General features: G+C 36.7%; 1 protein-coding gene across 1 annotated transcript; it reads right to left on the bottom strand.

The window, feature by feature from the left end:
- Positions 1-97: 97 nt before the first annotated feature.
- ZC3H15 (zinc finger CCCH-type containing 15) lies at positions 98-22,803 on the bottom strand. The gene is made up of 10 exons (XM_079925275.1): positions 22,621-22,803; positions 14,579-14,680; positions 9,959-10,070; positions 9,151-9,303; positions 8,610-8,701; positions 7,331-7,513; positions 5,876-6,022; positions 5,609-5,710; positions 4,737-4,860; positions 98-2,906 (listed from the first exon to the last, which is right to left on the bottom strand). Exons 1-10 carry the CDS (start codon positions 22,693-22,695, stop codon positions 2,716-2,718), a joined length of 1,281 nt encoding a protein of 426 aa, XP_079781401.1. The 5' UTR covers positions 22,696-22,803; the 3' UTR covers positions 98-2,715.
- Positions 22,804-24,262: the final 1,459 nt, after the last annotated feature.

The raw sequence follows: 24,262 nt of genomic DNA, 5'->3' as shown, positions 1-24,262 counted from the left end.
ACACTGTAAGTTTCTAAATTTCTAAATCACAAATCTTTAAAAATGAAGCTAAGTCATCACATAATTAAAATTAGATTACAGAGACTTACTATGTTTACAATGGAAATTATATAAAAGAGCAATGTGTAAGAAAAAACTATTTAAAGTTATGTGTAAATGAGTTTGAAAAACAAGAGCCAATTTCAGATTTATTATACTAAGACAGGGTAACTACACTGTAAACAATATTAGGTATACCTCGGAGATATTGCAGGTTCAGCTCCAGATTACCACAGTAAAGTGCATATTGCAATAAAATGAGTCACACAAATTTTCTGGCTTCCCAGTACATATAAAAGTTAAGTTTATACTATAGTCTATTAAGTATGCAATAGTATTACATCTAAAAAAACAAACATTAAAAAACAGCATTAATTTAAAAATAACACTGTTGGAAAAATGGCGCTGATATACTCGCTTGATGCAGGGATGCCACAGATCTTTGTTAAAACTGCAATACCCATATTTTATTGTACTTCGCTGAGCAAGTCTATCGGTGCCATTTTCCAACAGCATTTGCTGACTTTGTGTCTCTGTGTCACACTTTGGTAATGCTTGCAGCATTGCAAACTTTTCCATTATTATATTTGTTTTAGTGATATGTGATAGGGGATCTTTGATATTAATGCAATGACGTCCTGAAGGCTGAGATGACAGCATTTTTTAGCTATAGCTTTAAATTCAGGAATGTACATTGTTTTTTTGGACATAATGCTATTGCACACCTAATAGACTTCAGTATAGTGTAAATATAACTTTTACATGCACCAGGAAATCAAAAAAATTCGTGTAATTGCTTTATTGCAATACTTTGCTGTACTCTGGTGGTCTGAATCAAACCCTCAATATCTCTGAGGTATGCCTGTATATGTTACTTTAGAAGCAAATTTAATTTTGCATTTTGATTTTTTCAGATTTAAATGCTTTTTTGCGTTCTCTGAGCATATATTGTTTTTCTAATGAAAGACACTTATAGGCTAGATGAAGAATTGTGGGTTTCAAAAATTACTTCCACAATGTAGCATTTTCCTTTTAACTCACTGATTAAAGAAAATTTGGTTTTCAAAATCACATGCTTACTGTAAGGTAGTAATACTTTAAACTGAAAATGTTTCATTATTAAATCAAGCATAAGTAACATTTAAAACTTTTTAATAAAAACAATGAAAAAATCTTTCATAGAAAGTATTTAAGTATAATTCCACGGTAGATGGGAAACTTGGCTCATGACATTCTACATTTTAAAAATGTCAATTATGTTATAGTACTGAACAGCCAGGAACTCAATTTCTTTACCAACTTTGATGTTATCATTTGACAAAATTTACAGTCACGTTTTCTTAGGTTTTACAATTCAGAAGCACTTTAACTTCTCTATGCAGATGAAGAAACTAAGGTTCAGAGATTTAAAAATCATATAATTTATCTGAGGCAGAAATTAATTAGGGCCCAGGTCACCTGACCTTTTAGTGCTATTATCTTAAAATCCACTTATATTTGCAAATAACAAAAGAAGCACTGTATTAATATTTGAAAATATACTTACATAAAAATGATAAAAAGGTATAACTAGTATTAAATGTTACTGGCAAATTATGTCCATTTTAAATGTATCACCCTAATTTTTCAGGGGATCTCAATATCAAAGGCCCCCAGCCCAGTTTTCTTGTGGATTTGTTTACACTCTCTCAAACAGAGTAATCAAACTTTATCAGGTACTATTATAACACCATGGATCTCCACAATGATGCTTTAGTAGTATCTAGTTCAACTGTAGATGATACTTAATTAGGTTGATGATCCTCAATTCAGTAATTACCCTTTCATATAACATCACCTATGGTCTCATTCTGAGGCTAAGTATTGGTGTTACTAAGCTCATAGTAGGGCTATCAGCACTCTACACAGTCCTATAATCAGTATTAAGAGACCCCTTTAGGTGTCTGTGCCTTCTGTGATAGTTAACTCTAACAGATATTTAGTTAAAATTCTCAAGCTAGAAATGGTAAGAAAACTTTCATAGAAAAATCTTAAAAAAAAAAAAAGGCCCATACTTGGATTTTAATGTATCACGGTCTTTATTTACAACTTCATTGGCAAAAAAGAAAAGGAATAGTTTAAAACAGTTTAACACAGGGCACTGCAGCTGATCCTGGCAGATTAATGAAGTTTCATTTTAAATGTCCATCTAATTGTCCAAAGATATACAATACTGAATCTGCATATGCAGTTTCCTTTATGAAGTACAGGCTCATATCTCAGGCAGTCTTTTAAACATATAAATACAAAGGAAATAAAATCACTCATTAAAAACTGCATTAAATGAAGGGTAATTTACACTTATGTTGTCCTTGTAGTAACGCATGCCCACTGAAAATCAAAAGCTGGAAAAGCAGTTACACTTCCTACTTGAGTGGACAGTTACAACAATCAATCATTTTCTGCAATGACCATTATATTTTTAACTTATCATGAACTACTCTGAACTTACTATGAGATGTAGCCAAAGTCAGAAGACAAGATGTAGGGAGAATATTCCTTTTTTGGAGAGTAAGCCCTCCAGAATCAGCATGGGAAACAAACATCCTGTTGAAGAATTCTAGGTGGAAAAAAATTAATGTAGTCAATTTCAACTCATGCTGAGCTGACTTAATTTTTTCATTGACTTCTTTGGTGTCATTCTTCTAAATCAAGTGTGTTTAATTCTTCTTCTAGTTCATCCAAATCTTCCCCAGTAAAAAGATTTTCATCAACAGGAACAGCATCGATGACTCCATTTTCCTGTCCCTCCCCTTCGTTGTCCTCTTCCAAATCACTTCTTTCACCATTTTCAGCCCTACCTCCAGAAGCTTCACTTAATTTGTTTTCTAAAAATAAAAATTGAAATCAGTAAGGCCTAGAAAAAGAAAACACTAGTCCATTAGCAACGGACAGTCACAGACTGATACACTTCTTTTCCTTTTTCCATGAAAGCCTTCCCTAAGATTATTCCAACAAGAACTGCTCTTTTTCTGAGCTTATTTGTATCAATTATCTATACCTACTATAACATATGTCTTTCACTGTAGACATCTGACTGCTTAACGGTTCATACATTTGAGGTCAAGATTTATCTTATACAACCTTGTGTCCTCTACATGACCCAACAATTAGGTTTTTAAACAGTCAACTTCCACATATTTTGTTTGAATAAATGATTATGGAATAAAAAAAAACATTTATGATATAAGCAGCTACTTAGCTTTTGGTTTTACAAATAGCAGTTAAGTCACACTAGTTGTAATGCTGTAAATGAGTGTGAATGCAGAAATATTTCATCTTGTCATCAAACTGTGGGAAAAAAAACCAACAACCCTGGGGCTATGGAGCTACTTTTCCTTTCAGGCTATAATTATATGACTGAGAAAACAAAAATGCTGCCTTTTCTTGTTCAATGACATCAATACTGAACACACAGAATTTTTAATAGCCTAATTTAAAGTTATTTCAAACATCTTTGATGACAAATTCTTGGGAATTATAACCTCTGAGGTACTTGCAATTGTGCCTATTGTCACCAAAGCCCTACTTTTCAAAGGAGCAAATCAGTCTGCAGATTGGCATTAAGACAGTAGTCTGACAGCATTCTCAAATCTCAGGAGAACAGGCCAGTTTTTCAAGTTATAACTTTTATTCCTTTATTGTAAAAACAACGTTTAGCTTTTTTTCCCTCAACTTTTGCCTTGATCAGTAGTCTACCTTTTTCTCTCACAGCAACCATGCCAAACTTTTACTTTTTTCTTCAAATCCTCACTCAAGGCACAATTAGATATAAATTGTATCAGCAATCCTTATTTCCAAATACACCTAGCCAGCCTCTCCTCCATTCTCACTCTTAACTGAACTCATTATTTATACTTCCAGATCTTGCTTCTATACCTGATATTGTTTCATTTTTAATTTTTCATTCTTTCCCAGATCCTTTCTCTCTGGCCAACAGATATATTTAGATTTCCCATATCCTAAAATGAAATGACATCCTGACCATGTCTCCCCCTCAAAGTTCTTAAGAGTGAGTGATCTGTAGTCATTTTTTTCTCCTCATTCCTCATACCACTGCAGTCCCAATGAAAACTGTGTACCCTATTCCTACAACTCCTTCCCTAATCACAATTAAGGAATTATTTCTAATTCTCATCCTACTTAATCTTCCTGAAATTCTTCTTAATTTTTCTCTGTCCTTCTCAGTGTCTTTCCCAAGCTTTTTTCTCTTTTGACTACTCTAAAACATTGATATTTTCTGCAGTCTGTTCTAGAATGTTTTCATCATATGTATTGTGCCTGGGTGTGTTCATTCACTCTCAGCTACCAATGCAGATGACTTTCAAACCTTTTCCTCCTGGTAATGTCTACACAGTACCCTAGACAACGCCACTTTTAATAACCAAAATATCTCATACTCATGAGGTCCTGAAATGAACTCATTAGCTACATCTCGAAACTCATTTTGCCCCCTTCTAGTTTGTTAATGGCTTCAATATCCAACCAGCCACCCATTTCCACAGCCTCCACTGTTTACTACTTTTATATACGGCCAAATCACATGTTTATATGTTACCAGTCAGATACCTGCAGGCATCTAAGTTTGCCAAGCCTGGCCTAACCCCCTTTAGACAGTTTCTGAATTCTCAGAATTACACAAAAGTCAGCATACTTACCATCCTTTTCTGAAGTATATGTGCTGAATCTTTCAAGACTGGCTACAGTAATACCTGTCTCATCTACATCTCTTGGGATGTACAGGCTTAAATCTATGTCATTTATGCTCACTGAATCATCAACCTTTAAAAACACATAGAAAACAAAGTGTTACTAATAAGTTTTCATAAATTACTTGCCTTTTACCTCTGACATTTATCTTAATGAAATAAAATTATTAATAATGCCAAATGAAAACAAATGACTATTGCCAAAATTCACTTTTCTAAACTTCTTGAAAAAGGAATAGCAATGCCATACTTGAAGTTTCTTCCTCTGACATCATATTTTTACATATATATTTCCATCTTTCAACTCAAAGGCAGAAGTCAGAATTTTATGATAACCATATGAAAAATGAAAAGCTATCTGCTAATACTAAGTCTCTGTATCACCAAATAATTCTGCTGCTGTCTCCTGTTCCCTTCTCTGTACTTTTTAGTGTCTGTCTCATGATTTTTTTTGTTTAGTATAAAATATTAAACAAAACGCTTTTTTCTTTTAGAGGGAGAAAACAACATATTTTGCAGCTAATACACATAAGCATTTAACTATATATTAGGCACTGACCTAAGTTCTATAAAGAACTGTAAATAAACATAAACTTATAAACTCATTTAATTCTCACAAGTACTCTGTGATGTAGGGATTATCATTATGTCCGTATTACAGATGGGGGTGGAGGCCCAGCGTGTAACTAATTTCCCAGGTTAGAGTCAGGATGTGAACCAAGGCCCCGAAGTTGGTACTCTTAACTATACTGCTCTACTGTCACTCTCTACTGCTTCTCTCAATCAACATGAGAAGATGAGGCGACAACGCTTCCTCTTACCTCATCACCACCTGTTCCCTGGGTATAATGGGTATCATCTGCTTCTTCATCATCATCATCAACCAATTCAGGACGAAATTCAAACACCTCACGACCACTGATCTATTCAAATACACACATATATCAACTCAGGACAAAATTCAAACATTTCTTGGTCACTTATTTTAGACATACACATAATTAAATAAGGATAAAATCTTGCATAATACAGAAATTATAAAATGGAAGAAAGAATAGAGAATCTATTTGGGTGAGTCTGGGACATACCACTAATGCTTTCCCTGCCTTGAAGTCTGCTTTCCTTCTTTCCATATCTTGCTCAAGTTTATCAATCTTTTCTTGTCTTTTTCTTTTCTTCCATGCAAGAAAAGATTCTAGAGTGATTTTGGTAACATTTGGACCTAGGGCAGAACGCTGCAAAGATAAAAAAGTTAATTTTCTCCCCCTAAAGTCATCTATGATACTATGATCTAACAGTTTTCTCCTACTTCAATTAAGCCCTTGCCTATGACTGTTATGAAGACATTAAACTTAGAATAAACTGATTTATTTTCACTTTACATGGCAAGGAGCAAAATGCATGTCCAGAGATACAAACATTTCTAAACATTATAAAATATATTATCCTGAGCTAGATGTCTTTTCAAAATTGAAGATGAGTAAAACTCGTCACAAGAAATAGTTTTAAAATAAGTCAATTGCTGAAAACAATAAATACGAAAAGCACCATGACAATATCCAAGTTTCATTTGTGATCCTCAAGAGATGAGAAAACAAACTAAGCAAAAGGCACCATCTGCTTTCCTCAGGGCCAATAATCAAATAATAAATATACAGAAAAATAATACTTGCTGAACATCTGCCAGGTATTCAATGTTAAATACTTCATACACATATGCTAACACATCCATCTCCACAAATAAGCAAACAGAGGGTGACGGAAAATTTACCAAAGGTTATTAGCTAATATGTGGCAGAACCAGGATACAAATAGTAATCTCAAATATATCTGACTCCAAAGTCTACATTTTCTATCACAGTATATTGCCTATGTGAGACACCAAACAGTATGTCCTTTTAAGAACAAATGTATATAATCTCAACATTAGACATGTACACAACACATTTAGATTACCCAAGACAAGGCAAAATGGATACAGTCTGAAGCATACAACCCTAAATCTAGTATTTCCAATAATCTCAACATTTTTCATGTCAAGGCCAAGAGCCTATCTGCTAACTCAGTAACCCTATCTGCTAGCTCAAGAATAAAACTCTTGTGCTGAGCCAGAGATGAACAGCTGAAGAGTCTTTGAGTCCAGGAATGATGATAAAACATATAGCTGAAAAACTGTAGTGGAGTTGTCTGCTTCCACACATGTTAAAAACTACTAAATAATTAGTAAAATGACAAAAAATAAAGACACCAAGGAAAATATCTAAAACTTCAAGTTCCATCACTCTGAATACTGACTAAGCATTTTCACAAACTGATATACCAGTATATCAATCTTATGGAAACAGTTTATTTGATAAGCCAGCAGCTAGTACTTAAAAAAATATTTCATAATCCTAAAATTAATGTCATGCTTGGCTAATCATTATGGCTAGGCTTACATTTCCTTTTCATAACAACATGCTATTGCCCCCAAGTGGTAAATATTAGAATTTCACAATAAATACTGCTTTAGTGTTTTATGGTAGGAAAAAGATACTAGTTACCTCTCTTTCAATTAGATCTTCTAATGAAATTTCATCTTCTTTTTCTTCTTTCTTTTTATCTTTTTTCAAGACGAACCCAGGAGGAAGTGCATGACGATACATGCAAATATCACCCCCTCCAGGGCATACCCAAAACCAGCCATATTTGTTGTTTTCAATAGCTTCAAGGAAATGCTTGCACACCTATAGAGACAATATTCACAAGCAGTGGCTCAGTGTGGTCCATTTCCAAGGTAAATGCTTAGGTATATGGAACAAGTACACTCAATTCACATCTTTTTTAGGCTAACCACTTACGTACAGAGCACCTTGCGTGCAGAAATGTAAATATAAATTAATCTTAAAATACTTAATACAATGGTAAATTCCCTTTAGAAAGGATCTGTATAAAATTTCTATTTTTGACATTGCTCTAAACTGAATTATACAAAAAAGATTTGCTGCCATTTAGGCTTTGTAAATGTAATCCAAAAGTCTGGTTTTCAAATATGAGAAAATAAAAATGGTTACAAAAAAATAAAAACCAACAACTTTGTTTTGATTTGATCTTTCCTAAAAACTAATCACATGCGTAAAGATACTAACACTATTTGAATTACCTGAAATTATAGGCAATTTCTTACATCTAAGAAAGGAGCAAGGCACAAAAGAAACACAAAGGATAGTGACCCTTTAAAACATGAATGGGTGCAAGATGCAACTGTACTGAAGCCTTAGGTAAACACGCTTTACAAACAAGAAGGAAAAATTAACTAATAAGTATCATTTTTTTCCTGAAAAAATACAATAGAAGTAAGTAAAAACAATACTTAGAATTTTTCTAACACGGCAAGGTTTTTCATGGTAACTATACTACAGAATAAAATTTCATTTTGCAATTCATATGCAACAATATTTTCACCCTTGTGATTTATTAATGTCTCCCTAACATTAAAACAGAATATGTTACAAATTAAGTGGGTTAATTTAATAGTTCTACCTCCATTCATTTTGCACAAAAAAATAAAGAATTCTACATGTTTGAGAAAGTAAAACCACCTCAGAAAACGGCATTTGAAGGACTTCAGTCACATGGTTTTCAAGTCACTTTTAAACAAGAAACAAATTTTGTATAACTTACACCTGTAAATTCCAAAAACAAAGCTTGATTCACCTAATCTTTATGAAAAGAGGCAATAACTTAAAGAATAATCCAGTAGAAAACAGCAGCAAATACCTTGCCACTTAATTCTCCCTAATGATAAATACCACAGCAACTCAATTCAAGAAAAGGACATACTATTTGAGTTTTTGGTTTTTTCTTTTCCGCCTCACCGTGCTTCTTGTTCACTACTTCTTCCAGTTTTTTCTCATCCCAATTATCCATAGTATCTAAATAAAAAGAGAGATGGAGACTAAATACTGTAATTTTATCTACTGTCCCCAAAACACACTGCATATATCCTTACACAGGAAAGTTCTATTTTAAGACTCACAACCAAACACATTTCCTTTAAAACACCAAAGGTAGGAATAACACTGTTGTGAGATTATCCACTAAAATCTAAGTACTTTAGGCAAATGAGAAAGTAGTACTGGAAGAATGGGTAAGAGACAAATACAAAATAATCCACTGTTTTTTAAACATCTTCATTTACTTAATCAAAGGGCATAATATGGTAAATTCAGATTTTATGAAAAACAACAACACACAACTATTCTTTAGGACAAACACAGTCCTACTAAGACTGAAATAGTCTTCAAGTTATTAAATATCTTATTGACAACAAACCAAAAGTAATATACATTTATTTTTAAGAGAATATCTTAAAAAAAAATACCTTTTTCAAGCTCTTCATCTCTTGCATCAATGTAAACACTTCGTTTTTCACATTTTCTCTCCAGAGTCAAGTCATGAGAGAACTTACATTTATCTCCTTTAGTACACTGTCCTTGCTTGAAGAATGCACATACCACGGATTTGGGATCTGCACCTATGTCAAATAGCATATGGTATTTGTACTATACTCTGCCAGATCACAAAGTAGAGCTTCTATCTGAGATATAATTACTTTTGGTTAACTTGTTATTTTCTACTACTGGTGTGAGAGGAAATGCCATATATAAATGAACAATAAGACATTTCTTCTAAGTTCTTTCTATAGCATTTTATATCTATTTTTGTTTCCTTTTTTCTTAACAAAAAGAAAGAGAGCAGGGGTGAGAAACCAAGCAAACACATAGGTTATTCTATCATCACTTGTCTAGTTAGCGTCAATGAGGCAGGAGGCAAAAGAGAAATATAAATGCAGGTATACTACCAACAGTTTGGGATTTACAGTTTTTACAACCATAGGTTTGCTTTGCCCACTACCAAAGATTGGATATTATAAATCAACTAGCAGACTGCCCCAAATCCTTAATTTTCCCTTAAGTGAGGGGCTAATGGCTGGTCTTACAGTTGTATGACACAGCTATGCACATGTATAAAGGAACCATAAGAAAGTCACTGACAAAGATAACTTTGACAAAGGGAGTATTATTTTCATAGCATACACAACTGGCTTATAATCTGAAGAAAACATAGTAAGAGTGTTAAAATATGAATTACATTTGATAAAAATAACGTTTCTGAAATTTAAAGTTTACCTTTACTTATTTTTTGAGCAGCAACTACAGGTTTGAACAACTCATTTAGCTCTTGCAATTCTTTCTTCTTGTCATCTTTCTTCAACTTCTTTTCAGCTTCACTTTGTGCTACCTATAATATTCCCAGGTATAAAATGTAAATTTGATTTCATATAATGAATTGTTTTTACTATATAGTAATATACAATATCGCTGACATAAAGACAAGTGCATATTACATGTATATAGTTCTTACTTCTTAATATCAGTGTTACAATGGCCTTCCAGTATATATTAAATGGTGTGGTTAAACTATTAAATGAAATTGCTAAATTTTGTAGCAGCTGACTTTTACCAAAAAAACCCTATAAATGGTACCATGCCAAGTTAAAAGCATATTCAAAAGCTTATAGCAATAGTATTTATTAAGCATATGCTACATGCCCAGCATTTTTAGCAAATGGTTCTCACCTGGGAATTTCTTCTGTGACAACAACCCAGAAACAAGTAGGTGCATTTTGAAGATTAGAGATACAAACATCCTGAAATGCACAGTCCCACACAATAAAGAATTGTACCAACCCAAATACCTATAAGTACCCTTGTGGAAAAACACTGGGCTAGGTCAATGGGGGAGATCAAACAAAACAAAACAAAACATGACATATGACATAATTCCAGGCACACAATTTACATACCTAATATGATTAGAGGATTCATCCAAACATTTATATGTCAGGTCCTATGTTAGATGACAGGGAATACAAAGATGAAAAGACAAAGATGCTTATTTAAAGAAGCTCGGAATCTAGTGGGAAGACAGACATGTCAACAACTATAATATAATACATGGTGCTCTGGGAACAAAGAATGCCAATATGCCTAAGAAAATTAGACTGAGCTAATACTTTACGGATGAATTCTTTTGATGGGCAAGAAATGCAGAGAGTGTCAGTCAGTGCAAAGATATGAAAAAGGTATGAGAGACATCAATGAGAAATTTGGACTGTATCAACAGGTGACAGGATAAGACTCAAGAGTTTAAAGTAAGCCAGTGATACAATCAGATTGTAGTTTATAAAGATCACAACTTTGCGAAGGGTGGACTAGAAGGAGCCCAAGAATGAAGGCAATAAAAATTAGGAAGCTAATGAAATTGCTGTATGCAAGAAAGCACAAGAGTTTTAATTTAAATAGGCATTAGTAGCAAGGATGGAGGAAAGGGGAAGGAGAGCTCTTAAGGAGGTAGAACTGTTAAGACTAAGTGACTGGACATGAAGTATAAGGGAGAGGGAGGAGTCTAGGATTATCATTTGCATGGTTAGTGCTGTTAAACAAGACAGGGAATATAGGAGGAACAGGTTTCAGGGCAGGAGGTGGGGATGAGCTCAGTTTTAGACATACTGAGTATGAGATGCTTACAGGGCATCTAGGTGGAGCTATTTAAAAGGCAGCTGGACATGGATCTTGATTCCCGGAGAGAACGTCTGCTTTGAGATAAAGATTTTAGAAACAGCTGCTTACAAATAAGTAAACTTTGGGTGTGTATCAGATTACGCAAGGACAGCATAAAAAAGTGGTAAGAGCAGAGAACAGCTCCCTGAAGAATACCAATATTAAACAAGCCAACAGAACCTAAAAAGCCTGTTAAAGGAACAAAGAAACATCAAAGAAACAGAAATCCAGGACAAAGATGTATTAAAGGAAGAGGAAATTTTAGGGAAAGATTGGCCAAATACTATAATAGGGTTAAAGGCATTCTAAATCCTGACTTTGACCCTGTGGGTCGGATGTGTTTAAACAGAAAAATGGGAGAAGTTTTCTAAAAAGAAAACATTTAAGTCACTTTATTTTTAATAAAAAGTATTCTTTGCTCATTAGGCCCATCTCAGACATTTGTGGGACCCCAAGCAAGAGTTCAGTGGATGCCTACAAATCATTTTTGTAAATATTTATAAATTAGAAATCAAACTAATGTTAAATAAAGTATGGTTTGTACCTAGTATGGTTTGTACCCCTACTTGACAAACATACCTTGTGACCTGGAAGGACAGTTTCAAATTTAAAATGCTTAGGCTCCATGGAGTTCCACACTGGAGCATGGCAGTAAAGTGAGAGTCAACCCCTGGCTCCTCCGCTTCCCACCCTGAGTTTCATCCCACCACATTTGTGCAGGGAGAAAGAAGGTGCAGAGGAGAACATGGAATGGATCAAGGCTCTGTCCACACTCCTAGCACATATCCTGCCTTTGACTACTTCAGGCATATTGGCAGTGTAGTATACCCTAAGATGGACTTGGGGTAACTGACCTTTGCAGGCCCTGAGCTGGTGTGGGGAGAGGTACATCTGGAGGAGACACAGAGTAGGGTCATCCTCGGCATCACAGGGTTTAGGGTGAGGCATCTCTTGCTTGGCTCCAACAGCAAGACTGCTGCTCATTTCCAATGTTACGTATGGTGTTTAGATAACTCAAGCTCACAGATAAAAGGTCAGGTACCCAAGAAATTATCAAAAATATATTACTAAATGTACTATCAAGCCTAAGAACCAAAACACATTTTATGGCTTTCTCAGGTCTATAAAATTTGAATACCAGTCAATATACTTCCCACTAGAAGAAAAAACAGGGGGGAGGGAACATGTTTGAAATGAATTCTTATATTATGCCAGATGATTTACATTATCTTCTCTTTTAGTTAAACCACAGAAACCCTACAAGGGTAACTGCCCCCCTTATACTATACTACAAATTAAAGACCAGTGTCACTAAATAATTTAAGATCATGTAACAAATAAGATAGGCGGATGCATACTCAAGTTGATCTGATTCCAAGGCCTGAGCATGCATTTTTATGAAACCAAGCTATTAAGTCAGCAGTGTGGAAGATCAAGCTTTTGGCTTTAGAGTCAAACTGTGTAAGAGAAACAAAAGTGTTGGAGGCACTAATTTGTAGACCGCATCAGTGACAGAGGTTAACCATCTCACAAATATATATTCTGATATTTTCAGATGGAAAAAAAAAGTGTTTCCAAAAGTTGAGGAAAAGGAGATAGGGTGGTGAAAAAAGTACTTTTTAAAATAAAGGTCCATGTCTGTAAAATCCTGAACTCAATAAAGTGAAAGATCTATATAAAATGAAGAATTGAGAATACAGAGATGTGAAGAAAATGGAGCTAAATTTTTTTGAATAAAATGGTAAAACTGATGAATGATAAAATAATTTCAAAATTCATATGGAAAAATAAACGCCTAAGAACAGCCAGGAAAAACAGAAAAGGAGTAACATCTTGGGGGGGGAGGACTTGCCTTAATAGCTAACAGAATATGTTACTAGGTCACTATAATCAAAATCAATGTGATACTGGTTTAGGGAAAGACAATAAACAGAAAAGAAAAGAGAATCCAGAAATAGATCTGAACATACATGAGACTTTAATATATGTCAATATGGGTATTTCAATTCAGTGAGATGAACGATGCTGGTATAAGTGGCTATTCATTTGAAAAGAAATAAACTTAGTATCATACAAAATAAATTTATATGATAAAATTACAGACTGTGCAAACAAAATAGTTAGAAAAAAATCGAGGAAAAACACACATAATCTCATGGCAGGGGAGACCTTTTAGCCATATAAAAGAAAAACTAGACATATCTGACAATACAAACTGTTGTACAACAAAATGTAACAGAAACATCACAAATTATCTATAATGTAGACAGAAGGTGTCTCTCATAAATTGACAGTAAAAAGACAAATAACCAAAAAAGCAAAGGATTTGAATAGACAAGTCAGAGAAGTACAAACCAAATTAGCCAACAAGCTTATGAAAAGGTACTCAAACTCACTAGGAGTAAGGGAAAGAGTAAAAATGAGGTATCACTTTATACATAATCAGATTGGAAAACATTAAAAAGAGCTTTAGTACCTAAAACTCACATACTGCAAATGAAAATCTGAAGTATTACAATCTCTATGGAGAATGATCAGGCAAATTTATTAAAAATTAGAAATCCATTTCCCTTTATTTAGAAATGTGTCACCAGACAATTTATGCTACCGAAATAAAAACACAAATGCATGTAAAAACACATGTATAAGGATATTTCTTGTACAATTGTTCTTAATGTCAGAAAGCTGGAAACAAAATGATTACTTATAGTGAAATGGGTGGATACTGTACATCCGCATCATAGTATGCAGCCATTAGAATAAATTAGAACTATATCAAAATGGTTTGGAGGAATATCTAAAAGGTATTGCTGAGTAACAAAGGCAAGATGCAGGAAAGTTTATAGAGTAGGATTCCATTTTGTTTTTGGTTTTGGTTTTGTTTTTTTGTGGTACGCGGGCCTCTCACTGTTGTGGCCTCTCCCGTTGCGGAGCACAGGCTCCGGACGCGCAGGCTCAGCGGCCATGGCTCACAGAGGGCCCAGCCGCTCCACAGCATGTGGGATCTTCCCGGACCAGGGCACGAACCCGTGTCCCCTGCATCAGCAGGCGGACTCTCAACCACTGCGCCACCAGGGAAGCCCTAGGATTCCATTTTGAAACACAATTACAATATCAAACATTTTTATCTGCAACGATGCTGTACTACATCCATATGAAGAAAACGAAGAAATTTAAGTTATTTACCTGACGTGGATTTTGTTGACCAAATTTAACTTGATGAGTGACAGCCTTGATAAACTTCTGTTGCTTTGCTCCTTTCTTATTCTTTAGACCAAAAGTTTTGTCCTAAATGAGAAAAATTATTGAGATATCTTAGCAATTTATATTAATTTCTTATCTATTTTTTCAGTCATGTCTAAAAATCATTCTTTCATTTACGCATTGGTAAGAAAATTATTCTTTCTTTATGCTATACACAGACATGCAAAACACTACAACGACAAGTCTAGGCAACATATGAGCTCAAAACATCACCCAGGATTCTTTAGGATTCAATACATACTTATAACTATCGTCAATAAGCTTGTTAGCCTATAATGCTTTTTCTGAATTGTGTTTTTAGAGTATCAGTATTACAGGATGTGCAGAGTTGTTACACCAGGATAATTAGTTCAACAGTCAAATAAGTTTAGGAAAATGCTTATTTAACAGGGTTTTTAATTCTCAAGCACAAGATATGTGAGAGCCTTTACCAGAGGAGATACAGTAGGCAGCAATCCCAAATCTTATTTTACCTCAGAAAACATTTTTCTCAGAGTATCCTGAGGGATTATGCACTACTGAACACATTTTAGGGAATACTGCATAAGAAGATACATTAAGTTCTGGATTGTTTTTTTTGGGTAATAGAGCTATCCTCTCAAAACAATTAAATTTATAGAAACCAAACTACTAAAATATACACTACTAGTTGTTGCTAAAAAGGAAATATTAAAATTGAAGTATTCCTAACTAAAAAGCAACAATCTAAATTTGGAATATTATTAAATAGTAATTTGGGCAAGTTATTAATACAATAGCAGCTATCACTTATGGTATGCTCATTATGTGCAAGGCACTAACAGTAGTCTTTGACTACTTATTCATATTTAGTAAGTATACAGCACAAAAACATTTAGAAAGCACTGCACAACTGTGTGTGTGTTTGGGGGCTACAGTGGGTTGAATAGGGTCCTCCCCCCAAATTCATGCCTACCCCGACCTCAGAATGTGAGAATTTATTTGGAAATAGGTCTTTGTAGCTGTAATAAATTAAGATGAAGTCACACTGGATTACCGTGAGCCCTAAATCCAATGACTGGTATCTCTATAAGAAGAGGAAAGGACACAAACATAGAGAGAGAAGGCAATGTGAAGAAAGAGGCAGAGAGATTAGAGTGATACAGCTATCAGCCAAGGAATGCCAAGGACTGCCAGAAGCCACCAGAAACCAGGAAAAGGCAAGAAAAGGTTCTTCCCTAGAGTCTTCAGAGGGAGCACTGCCCTGCCTGCACCTGATTTCAGATTTCTAGCCTCCACATCTGTGAAAGAATAAATTTCTGTTTCAAGTCACCTGGTTTGTGGTAATTTGTTATGGCAGCCCTAAGAAACTAACACAAGAAGCTAGACTGAGTGAGCTTCACTCTAAGGTAAACGGGTGAAAAGGCTGTCAGGAAACCACCAAACACTGGTATCTGAAGTCTTTTTTCCTGTCTTTTCTGTTTCTCTGGAGAAGAATCTTCTAGCTAGGAGAGCAATAACCCTGGCTAAAGGACTGGAGAAGAGAGCAGGTGGGAGAAGGTGTCTCTTAGTTTACTACACAGACTCCTTAGTGGCCCTTTTCAGGCTCATATTTTAACCATGCTCCCCACATCCTTTGTGCCTAGTTACAGAAGCAGAGAGGCCTCCTGATTTATCCCCTCCACCCCCTTTCTGGCGAGAGGAATAGGTAACAGCTATCAGCTACTTCTATACTTTTAACACCCAGTTTTCAGTCACTCGCCTTCTGCATTACCTAGTACCTCCCACTGTCAAGCTTTTGCAGACTTCTTCAGAGCAAACCCACCTGCTTCTCAATCGCACACTCCTAGGTGGGCCCTCAGGCCCAACTGCTCTGCTCTACTAAGCCAGTTAACCAACTCATCCATCTACTATCAATCTTCATATGCTGAGGTTCAAAAGTACAACACCATCTACATATGTCTCATCAGAGAACAGCGTTTCTGGGGTTCAACTCATGCCCCACATGTAACTACAGATGAGAAGCAAACTGTGAATAAACAAGGCCAAACGGCAAGGTAGATACTGATACATGAAAACTTAGGAAAGAAAAAAGTCCTCTAAGGGGATGTGGCCAGCTAGAGAAGAAAGTACTCATGACAACAGCTTCTGGTAGAGGTATATAAGCTCCAGATTCCAGGAGAAAAAGTTTTTCAGGTTTAATTACACTGCTTTAGCACATAATTAACCAGTCTAAAGAGAATGAATGAGTTGTGTCTTGGAAGTCTCTAATTAGGTTAGAACTTGGAAATTGTTATTTTTTTCCAGAGATAAGGGATACTTATTTACCTAGTATTCACTAAACATAAACTTCTGAATATATACTTTATTGAATCCTCTTAACAATCATATGATATACTATTACCTCATTCTGTAAATGTTGATACTGAAACTCAGAAATCTTCAACAATTCTTTTGAAGTAACACTGCTAATAAGGGGCAGGCTGTACAATGTAATGATTCAAGAGTATAAGCTCTGGAGTCAGACTGGCCAAATTCTAATCCCAAACAGGACTGGGCAAATTACCTTCTTTGTCAGTTTTCTTATTTGTAAAGTGGGTCTCACTCTAACCTCTTAGGGTTACTACAAAGAGGTGGAACACAGTGGTTAACATCAAGGACTCTGGAGCCAGAATCCTGACTCTGCCACTTGCCGGCTTAATAACCTTGGGCCAGTTATTTAACCTGTTTCTGTTTCCTCAACTGCAAAAAGGTACTTATCTCAGTGAGAGAATTAAAGGAGCTGTGTAAATTTATCACTTGTAGATGGCTTGTTTCTTTTCCTTCCTTTCCCCAAAACACTGAGAACTGTGTCTGGCCCAGGTATATCTGACTCCAAGCAAAGTCCTTGTTCTTTCCACCAGGAAAAACTACTTCCCAGAGAAACTAGTTAGGTTATTGGGTCGGTTGGTACACAACGTTTTCTGAATATTACACTGTGGACCTGGGATACTAACAGTACCTCTTGAAAATAGGATAGTTTGAAATTCAGAATACTTCCAAAAGGCTTCCTTTCCCTTCTTCTTGAGTTCAGGACAGACCTTACCTACAGATTAACCTGGATTTAGGGTCAGGGGATATGAGATGGGAAGACTGGAGGTTATACTCAACCCCAAATCATGGTTAAAATAAAACTAGGGAAACAGTGGTCCTCATTAAGTGATAAGGAAGGAACAGTGTGTGTTTCAGACTTGGGAAATTAAATACGAAGGAGTTTAGAGAACAGGCAGTAATTCTAAGAAAAGGACGACTCCCAGAGGTTCCAAAAGCCTTAACACTCAGTGAACTCCAGACTTCACTTAAAACTGACAGTTTCTCCCCCGTCCACTCTTCAGTAATCCTGCTTCTTTTACAGGACAGCCTCTACTCCTTAAATAAGATGTCTGAATAAAGGAAGGGGGCAGGAGTGCAGGTCAATAATGAATAGTACTCCAAGATAACTGGAGTCCTCCTTTTGGGACACTAGTATAAACAAAGGCCAGCACTGTTTTACCTCATTAGTTTGTTCCCCAAATGCACTCCAGTATACTTTTGTTGTCTATCCACGCAATGGATATTCTGCAGCTGGTTAATATAGATTCAAGTAATCAACAGCTGACCTTAGCTGAAGTTTTTCACTGGCAACGAGAATCATTTCTTTCTCCATCCTTCACATACCTGGATCCTATCCCTATAGGTCTCCATTACTACCTCCTTGCTGCTACAAGGCCTTAGCTGGACATCCTTTATTTGCTTGCCCTAAACCCAGATTATCCCCCCGTTTCCATTAACAAACCTTCCATTTCCCAAAGCTGACTTCAGTTTATTAAATTTCATCCAAAGAAAGCAAATAGTGCATGCCATTTGAGACAACAGTGTGAATGTTTAACAGAACCATAACCCTTTTTTTAAATAACCCTTTTTGATATACTCATTTCGGAAAGAAAATACTTATAAATGCAAATGAATTCATGAAATTTTGGGGAGTTTAAACAGGGAAAGAAAAAAAATGAAGGCACCATAAGGAAATTATTTCAAGTGATAGAAAGTAAGCACTGCATAACAGTACAGTTCAGTCTATTTCCCCTAACTAGCTTTTTATATTAATAAATTAACAACTGCCATTAATTGAACATATACCATACGTCAGGTACTTTACATGTCATCCACTGCTCTGTAATATAGGAATTAGCTCCATTTTGCTAATGAGAAACTGAGGTTCAGATAGGTCATGTAACTTGCCTAGAACTACAGAATTTGAAATATATATATATTTATTTATTCATTCATTCATTTATTTATGGTTGTGTTGGATCTTTGTTGCCGCGCACGGACTTTCTCTAGTTGTGGCAAGCAGGAGCTACTCTTTGTTGAGGTGCACAGGTTTCTCATTGCGGTGGCTTCTCTTGTTGCAGAGCACGGGCTCTAGGCACGCGGGCTTCAGTAGTTGTGGCACGCAGGCTCAGTAGTTGTGGCTCGCAGGCTCTAAAGCACAGGCTCAGTAGTTGTGGCGCACGGGCTTAGTTACTCCGTGGCATGTGGGATCTTCCCAGACCAGGGCTCGAACCCATTTCCCCTGCGTTGGCAGGCAGATTCTTAACCACTGCCACACCAGGGAAGCCTCCAAAATTTGAAATTTTAATGTGAAATATGGGACTCAAATGCAGGTCTATCTCACCCCAAGCCAGTGCTTCTTTCATTAAATTAGGCTGTCTCTCATGCCTCTTTTTACTTCCTTTACTTGGAGTTCTCAAAAGCTACGTGTTGCTGTTGTTCTTCTATAGTGAGTGCCTATGGTGGTGGCAGTGGAAGCAACAGAGGTACAGAAGATGGGACAGGCAAGTAGTGCAACCACTTATTTTAAAATCTCTTCAAAAGTACTGCTTAAAAAGCGTATGTTCTACTTAACTGTCAATTTTTGGTAAACTTAGAATTTCGGGTCATAGTCCTATAAAAACTTTCCAAAATTAACCAGACACTTAAATAAGTATTAGCCTTTTACAGGTCAAAGTATAGACTTTAAAGAAATATTTTTTTCCACAAATATTATGGTCATAGAGATAAACAACCAGTATGAACCAGGTTCCAATTACGTTCATTGTAAGTCTGTTGCAGAATATATTTTACATCGCTAAAAATAGAACTACCATATGACCCAGCAATTCCACTCCTGGGTATATATACAACCCCCCCCCAAACACTAATTTGAAAAGATGCATGCACCCCAATGTTCATAGCAGCATTGTTTACAATTGCCAAGATATGGAAGCAATCTAAGTGTCCATCAACAGATGAATGGATAAGGAAGGTATGGTACATATACATACACACACACACAATGGAATACTACTTAGCCATTAAAAGGAATGAAATTTTGCCATGTGCAGCAACATGGGTGGACTTGGAGGGCATTATACTAAGTTAAATGAGTCAGACAGAGAAAGACAAACACTGTATGATATCACTTATATGTGCACTCTAAAAAACACAACAAAGTAGTGAATAAAACACAAAACAAACTACTAGATACCAGTGGAGGGGGGAATATACAGGTGGAGAAGTGGGAGGTACAAACTATTGGGTGTATATAGGCTCAAGGATGTACTGTACAACACGCAGAATACAGTCAATATTTTGTAATAACTATAAATGGAAAGTAACCTTTAGAAGTTGTATATAAAACTTAAAAAATTAAAAAACATGTAGAATTCTTAAAAATATATTTTTTACTTCATCTTAACTTTTAAAGGCTTTGGTAATAAAAATCCTTTCTAGTATTCAAAATTATGCAAATTATACAAAAATTGATAAAGTGCTGTTCTGGATGAAATCTGATTGAGGAGCTGGGAGCTAAGCCTGCTATAACTCTCCTCAACCCCTTGCAAGAGCCACTGAGATATGTTAGGGCTTTAGGTAAGTTTAAAAAAAAAAAGTCACATATGATATTTAACAAAATGGAATATACTGTTTCCTAACCAGGATGAATATTCTCTATAAATCTAGTTTCACAAAAAATGATATAACTTAACCTACAACTTAAAATATTGTCATTCCTCTCTGGTGGTAGCAAAGATCTATGCAGCACACTACCATTTAAAACAAAAAACAAAAAAACACACACTCATCATATATGTTAAATGTGAGGAAAAAAGGCTTAATTTCACCATTCCGTTAGAATACTTTTGGCTAAAGAATACAGCTATTTTGCAATTTTCTTTTGTGAAGTCTTCATTAATGAAACTAAAGTCCTCTTTATCTTAAAAATAACCTTGTAACAAGATGAATGAATCCATAATATAACTACCATTTTTAGTCGATGGGATACTATAAGTAACTTTCATTTACAATTCCTTAAAACAAAAATAAATATTTATTTAAAAACAGAAACAATCATATATAGTTAAAACTTGATAATGTGTTAAGTATACTTAAATTGTCATGTAACATTTAATTTCATGTCTATATGGGAGTTGTATTTGGCATCATGGTCTAACATGTTAATACAACCTCAGTAAAGGAAGTTAACAGGTAAAATGTCATCCCTAAAATGCTCCTGGTTTATTTACACAGTACCGAATGCCATCAGATCTCCATCCCCAGAGATCTACCTAAGTGCCAGGAGTCCAGATTGTTCAAAAAGGTATAGCAGACACAGGTGTGAAGGTGACAATCATTCTGTTTTCAAATCTCTGGTTATGCTACTCATGACAGTTCTAAATAGCACAAACTGGCAATAAGAATACAGGTTCTGTTTCAGTGTTGGAACTTGGCCAAGGCTACCAGAATTCTAAATAAGCATGTTAGTTAAACTCAACCAACAGACTAAAACTTCTGTGAAATTTGACAAAGTTATGATTAGATTTATACAATGAAACCCTGGGGGCTTTCAATCCTATTTTTCAAGGCTATAAATACTAAATATTAAAAATAATAATCATTTATAAATAAACATCTCATTTCAAAACACGCACAACACGCATTTTGGTCGTGTTCTAATAAAAAGTTAACTATTCCACAAAAGGCTCTGCATTAATTATTCAGATATACCTCATGCAGGAAAAACGGTCATGGCTTTTCCAATTACTTCTAACGTACACGAGGAACTGTTTAATTATGAGAAGGATTAATAACAGGAATTGAGGGAAGAAATATCTTGTTGGGGACTACACTATACGTTTATGGAATCTCAAATACGGTCCACTCTCTTAAGGAAACTCATTGATACAGTCGTTGGACTACAAACATAAAACATTTGAGAACGTCAACAACGTTCCTCTGCCATTAAAGGGCAACAGGCTTAGTGCACTAAATGAATATGTATAATATATAACAAATCCAGATACGGCACTGTACACAGCTAGTGACATGAGACCTAATCTCTCTTAAAACGTCATTGGACTTAATGTAACTCAGAATCTGTGACAAGCGCCATGTACAAGACGGTGGGCTACGACATGAAAGAAACCTCCTCTCTTTATGTAACTTCAAACAGTTTAGAGATGGATCGAGACGGCCATGAAGAACTAATTTGTTGCTCTGAAAGAAGTAACCACTATTCCTAGGTGACGGGTAAAGAAACAAGGAACACAAAGGCTCGTAATGAGTCGGCCTCCCAGAAACAGTCTGGTCCGGGACAGTTCAGCGTATTTTTTAAAACACTAGCCTAAAAACGTCTTCAATTTCGGTGACTAGCGAAGGACACAACCTTGTGTGGGCACTGGGGTAGGGGTCGTTTCGCACGCGACCCAGTGAAGGCTACCGTGTGGGCGGAGAAGCAAAGGCTGGGTGCGGGGGCGCCAGCGGCGTCACTACAGCGATGAGAGGCAGTGAGCGTCATCAGGGGGCTGGAGAAGGGGCTGTGGGCACACAGAACCAAAGGGAGGGGCACGTGGCCCCGGAAGACGCGAACAGGAGCCGGGGAGCGGGGAACCGGGAGACTTCTTTCCTGAGGACTCGCGGCGTGAGTGGGGGAGGGGGTGGGTACTCACTTCAATAATCTTCTCCTTCTTTTTCTGCTCCGCCTTTTTGCTGCCCCCGGCCTGAGCCTGTTTCTTGGGGGGCATTGCGGAGATAGGTGGCACCGGCCAGACTTAAGCGTAGCTGGACTCCCTCAGGCACTCTGGCCCCGCGACAGAAGGAGGAGGGAGACGCGCGCAGCCGTTGCCGCCGCACCACACGGAAAGCTAGTCGCTCACTCGCCGCCGAAACGCGGCCTTTGCGACAGTTCGGTGCTGCGGAGCATTGTGGGTAGCGAAGGAGCGCGGAAGCGGAGGAGCGCGGAAGCGGAGGTGCGCGTGCGCTTCCGCAGCGGCCGGCCAGGATGGGGCAGGGGCAGGGACGGGACGTGGGAAAAATGACCGGGCGTCACACGTGATGTCACTTACGCGCCTAGCATTTTCTTGGTTGCGGCAGGCCTAATAATGGTTGGGGCGAGCGGGTTGGAACACACTGCGCTTGAGTTCTCCCTGCGCATCCTGTTCCGCTGAGGGTGTGCGACTCATGCCCATCTTCGCCTCGGGTGGAGGCTTTTTCTGCCTGCTGGATTAGTGGTCGCCTGTAGCATCCACAGCCTGGGTGATCACCGAGCAGCCGCAGCAACTCGGGGATGCTTGGAGGTTCAGGGTACCCAGTTACCTTCTTCTCGTGCCCAGGTGGGGCAGGGCCGGTCGGCCGGCGAGTGCAGCGTGCTTCAGGTTACTGTGAAGGTTTACGAAGAAGTAAACTTCGAAACTTTCTGCATAAGATAATGCCAAAGAATCCCGTGTGTGTGTGTGTGTGTGTGTGTGTGTGTGTGTGTGTGACGTATTTTACTTCATCTGGGATCCTATCCCTGGTTGATGGGTGGACTCCCCTGTCTTTTACTTATTTACTTTCTTGTTTATCTTTTATTATTTTTGTAGTTCATGTCAGAAGACGGAAGGACCCCCACCTTCTTCTCTATTCAGTATTATAATCTTTCTGATTCTTTGAGAATCTTCTCCTTTAAGACTTCCCGTGGGGGTGAAATGTATTTGCCTTGTTTCTCTTTTTAGTGCTCCCAAGGATAGCTTTGGGCCCTTTGATTTTTGAAGAATTTTATCGGTAATCATTCTTATAAAACTGATGAATTATAAGTAACAAATATGGGGGCATTATAAAGAATCTAGAAACTAAATTATAGTAGTGGCCCCAGGTTCATAGGTCTTAATTCCCTTCTACGTCCGACCATTACTTTTGTTTCTGCCCCGCAGTTGTGATCCAGGCAGAAAAAAAAGATCCTGTCTTGCCTTAAGTGGAATATATACATTTTAAAATATAGTACCTCCTCTGATAGCCCTCGTCCCTCATAGTCATTTCTTCATAGATTAGAAATAAGTCTAACTCATTGAATTCACTGTTTTCTGAGATAATTACTTGTTTGTGGTATCCAGTAGCAAATGAAAGTAGAATTAGGAATTCAATACCTTTTACTCCTTTATAATTTAAACTAAACTTCCACAAAACAAAGTTTAAAGGTGTAGTCCAGGGGTTACAAATTCAAATGCCCCAGAAAGCAGGGATATAAACATGGGTGTCAAGATGAATGAAATACACTAGGGCAGCAGTCCCCAACCCTTTTGGCACCAGGGACCGGTTTCGTGGAAGACAATT

The sequence above is a fragment of the Stenella coeruleoalba genome (assembly GCF_951394435.1).
Source record: "Stenella coeruleoalba genome assembly, chromosome: 6".
In the NCBI taxonomy this organism is placed as follows: Eukaryota; Metazoa; Chordata; class Mammalia; order Artiodactyla; family Delphinidae; genus Stenella; species Stenella coeruleoalba.
Note: the sequence above shows the minus strand (reverse complement) of the source record. Positions and strands in the feature narration are given on the sequence as shown.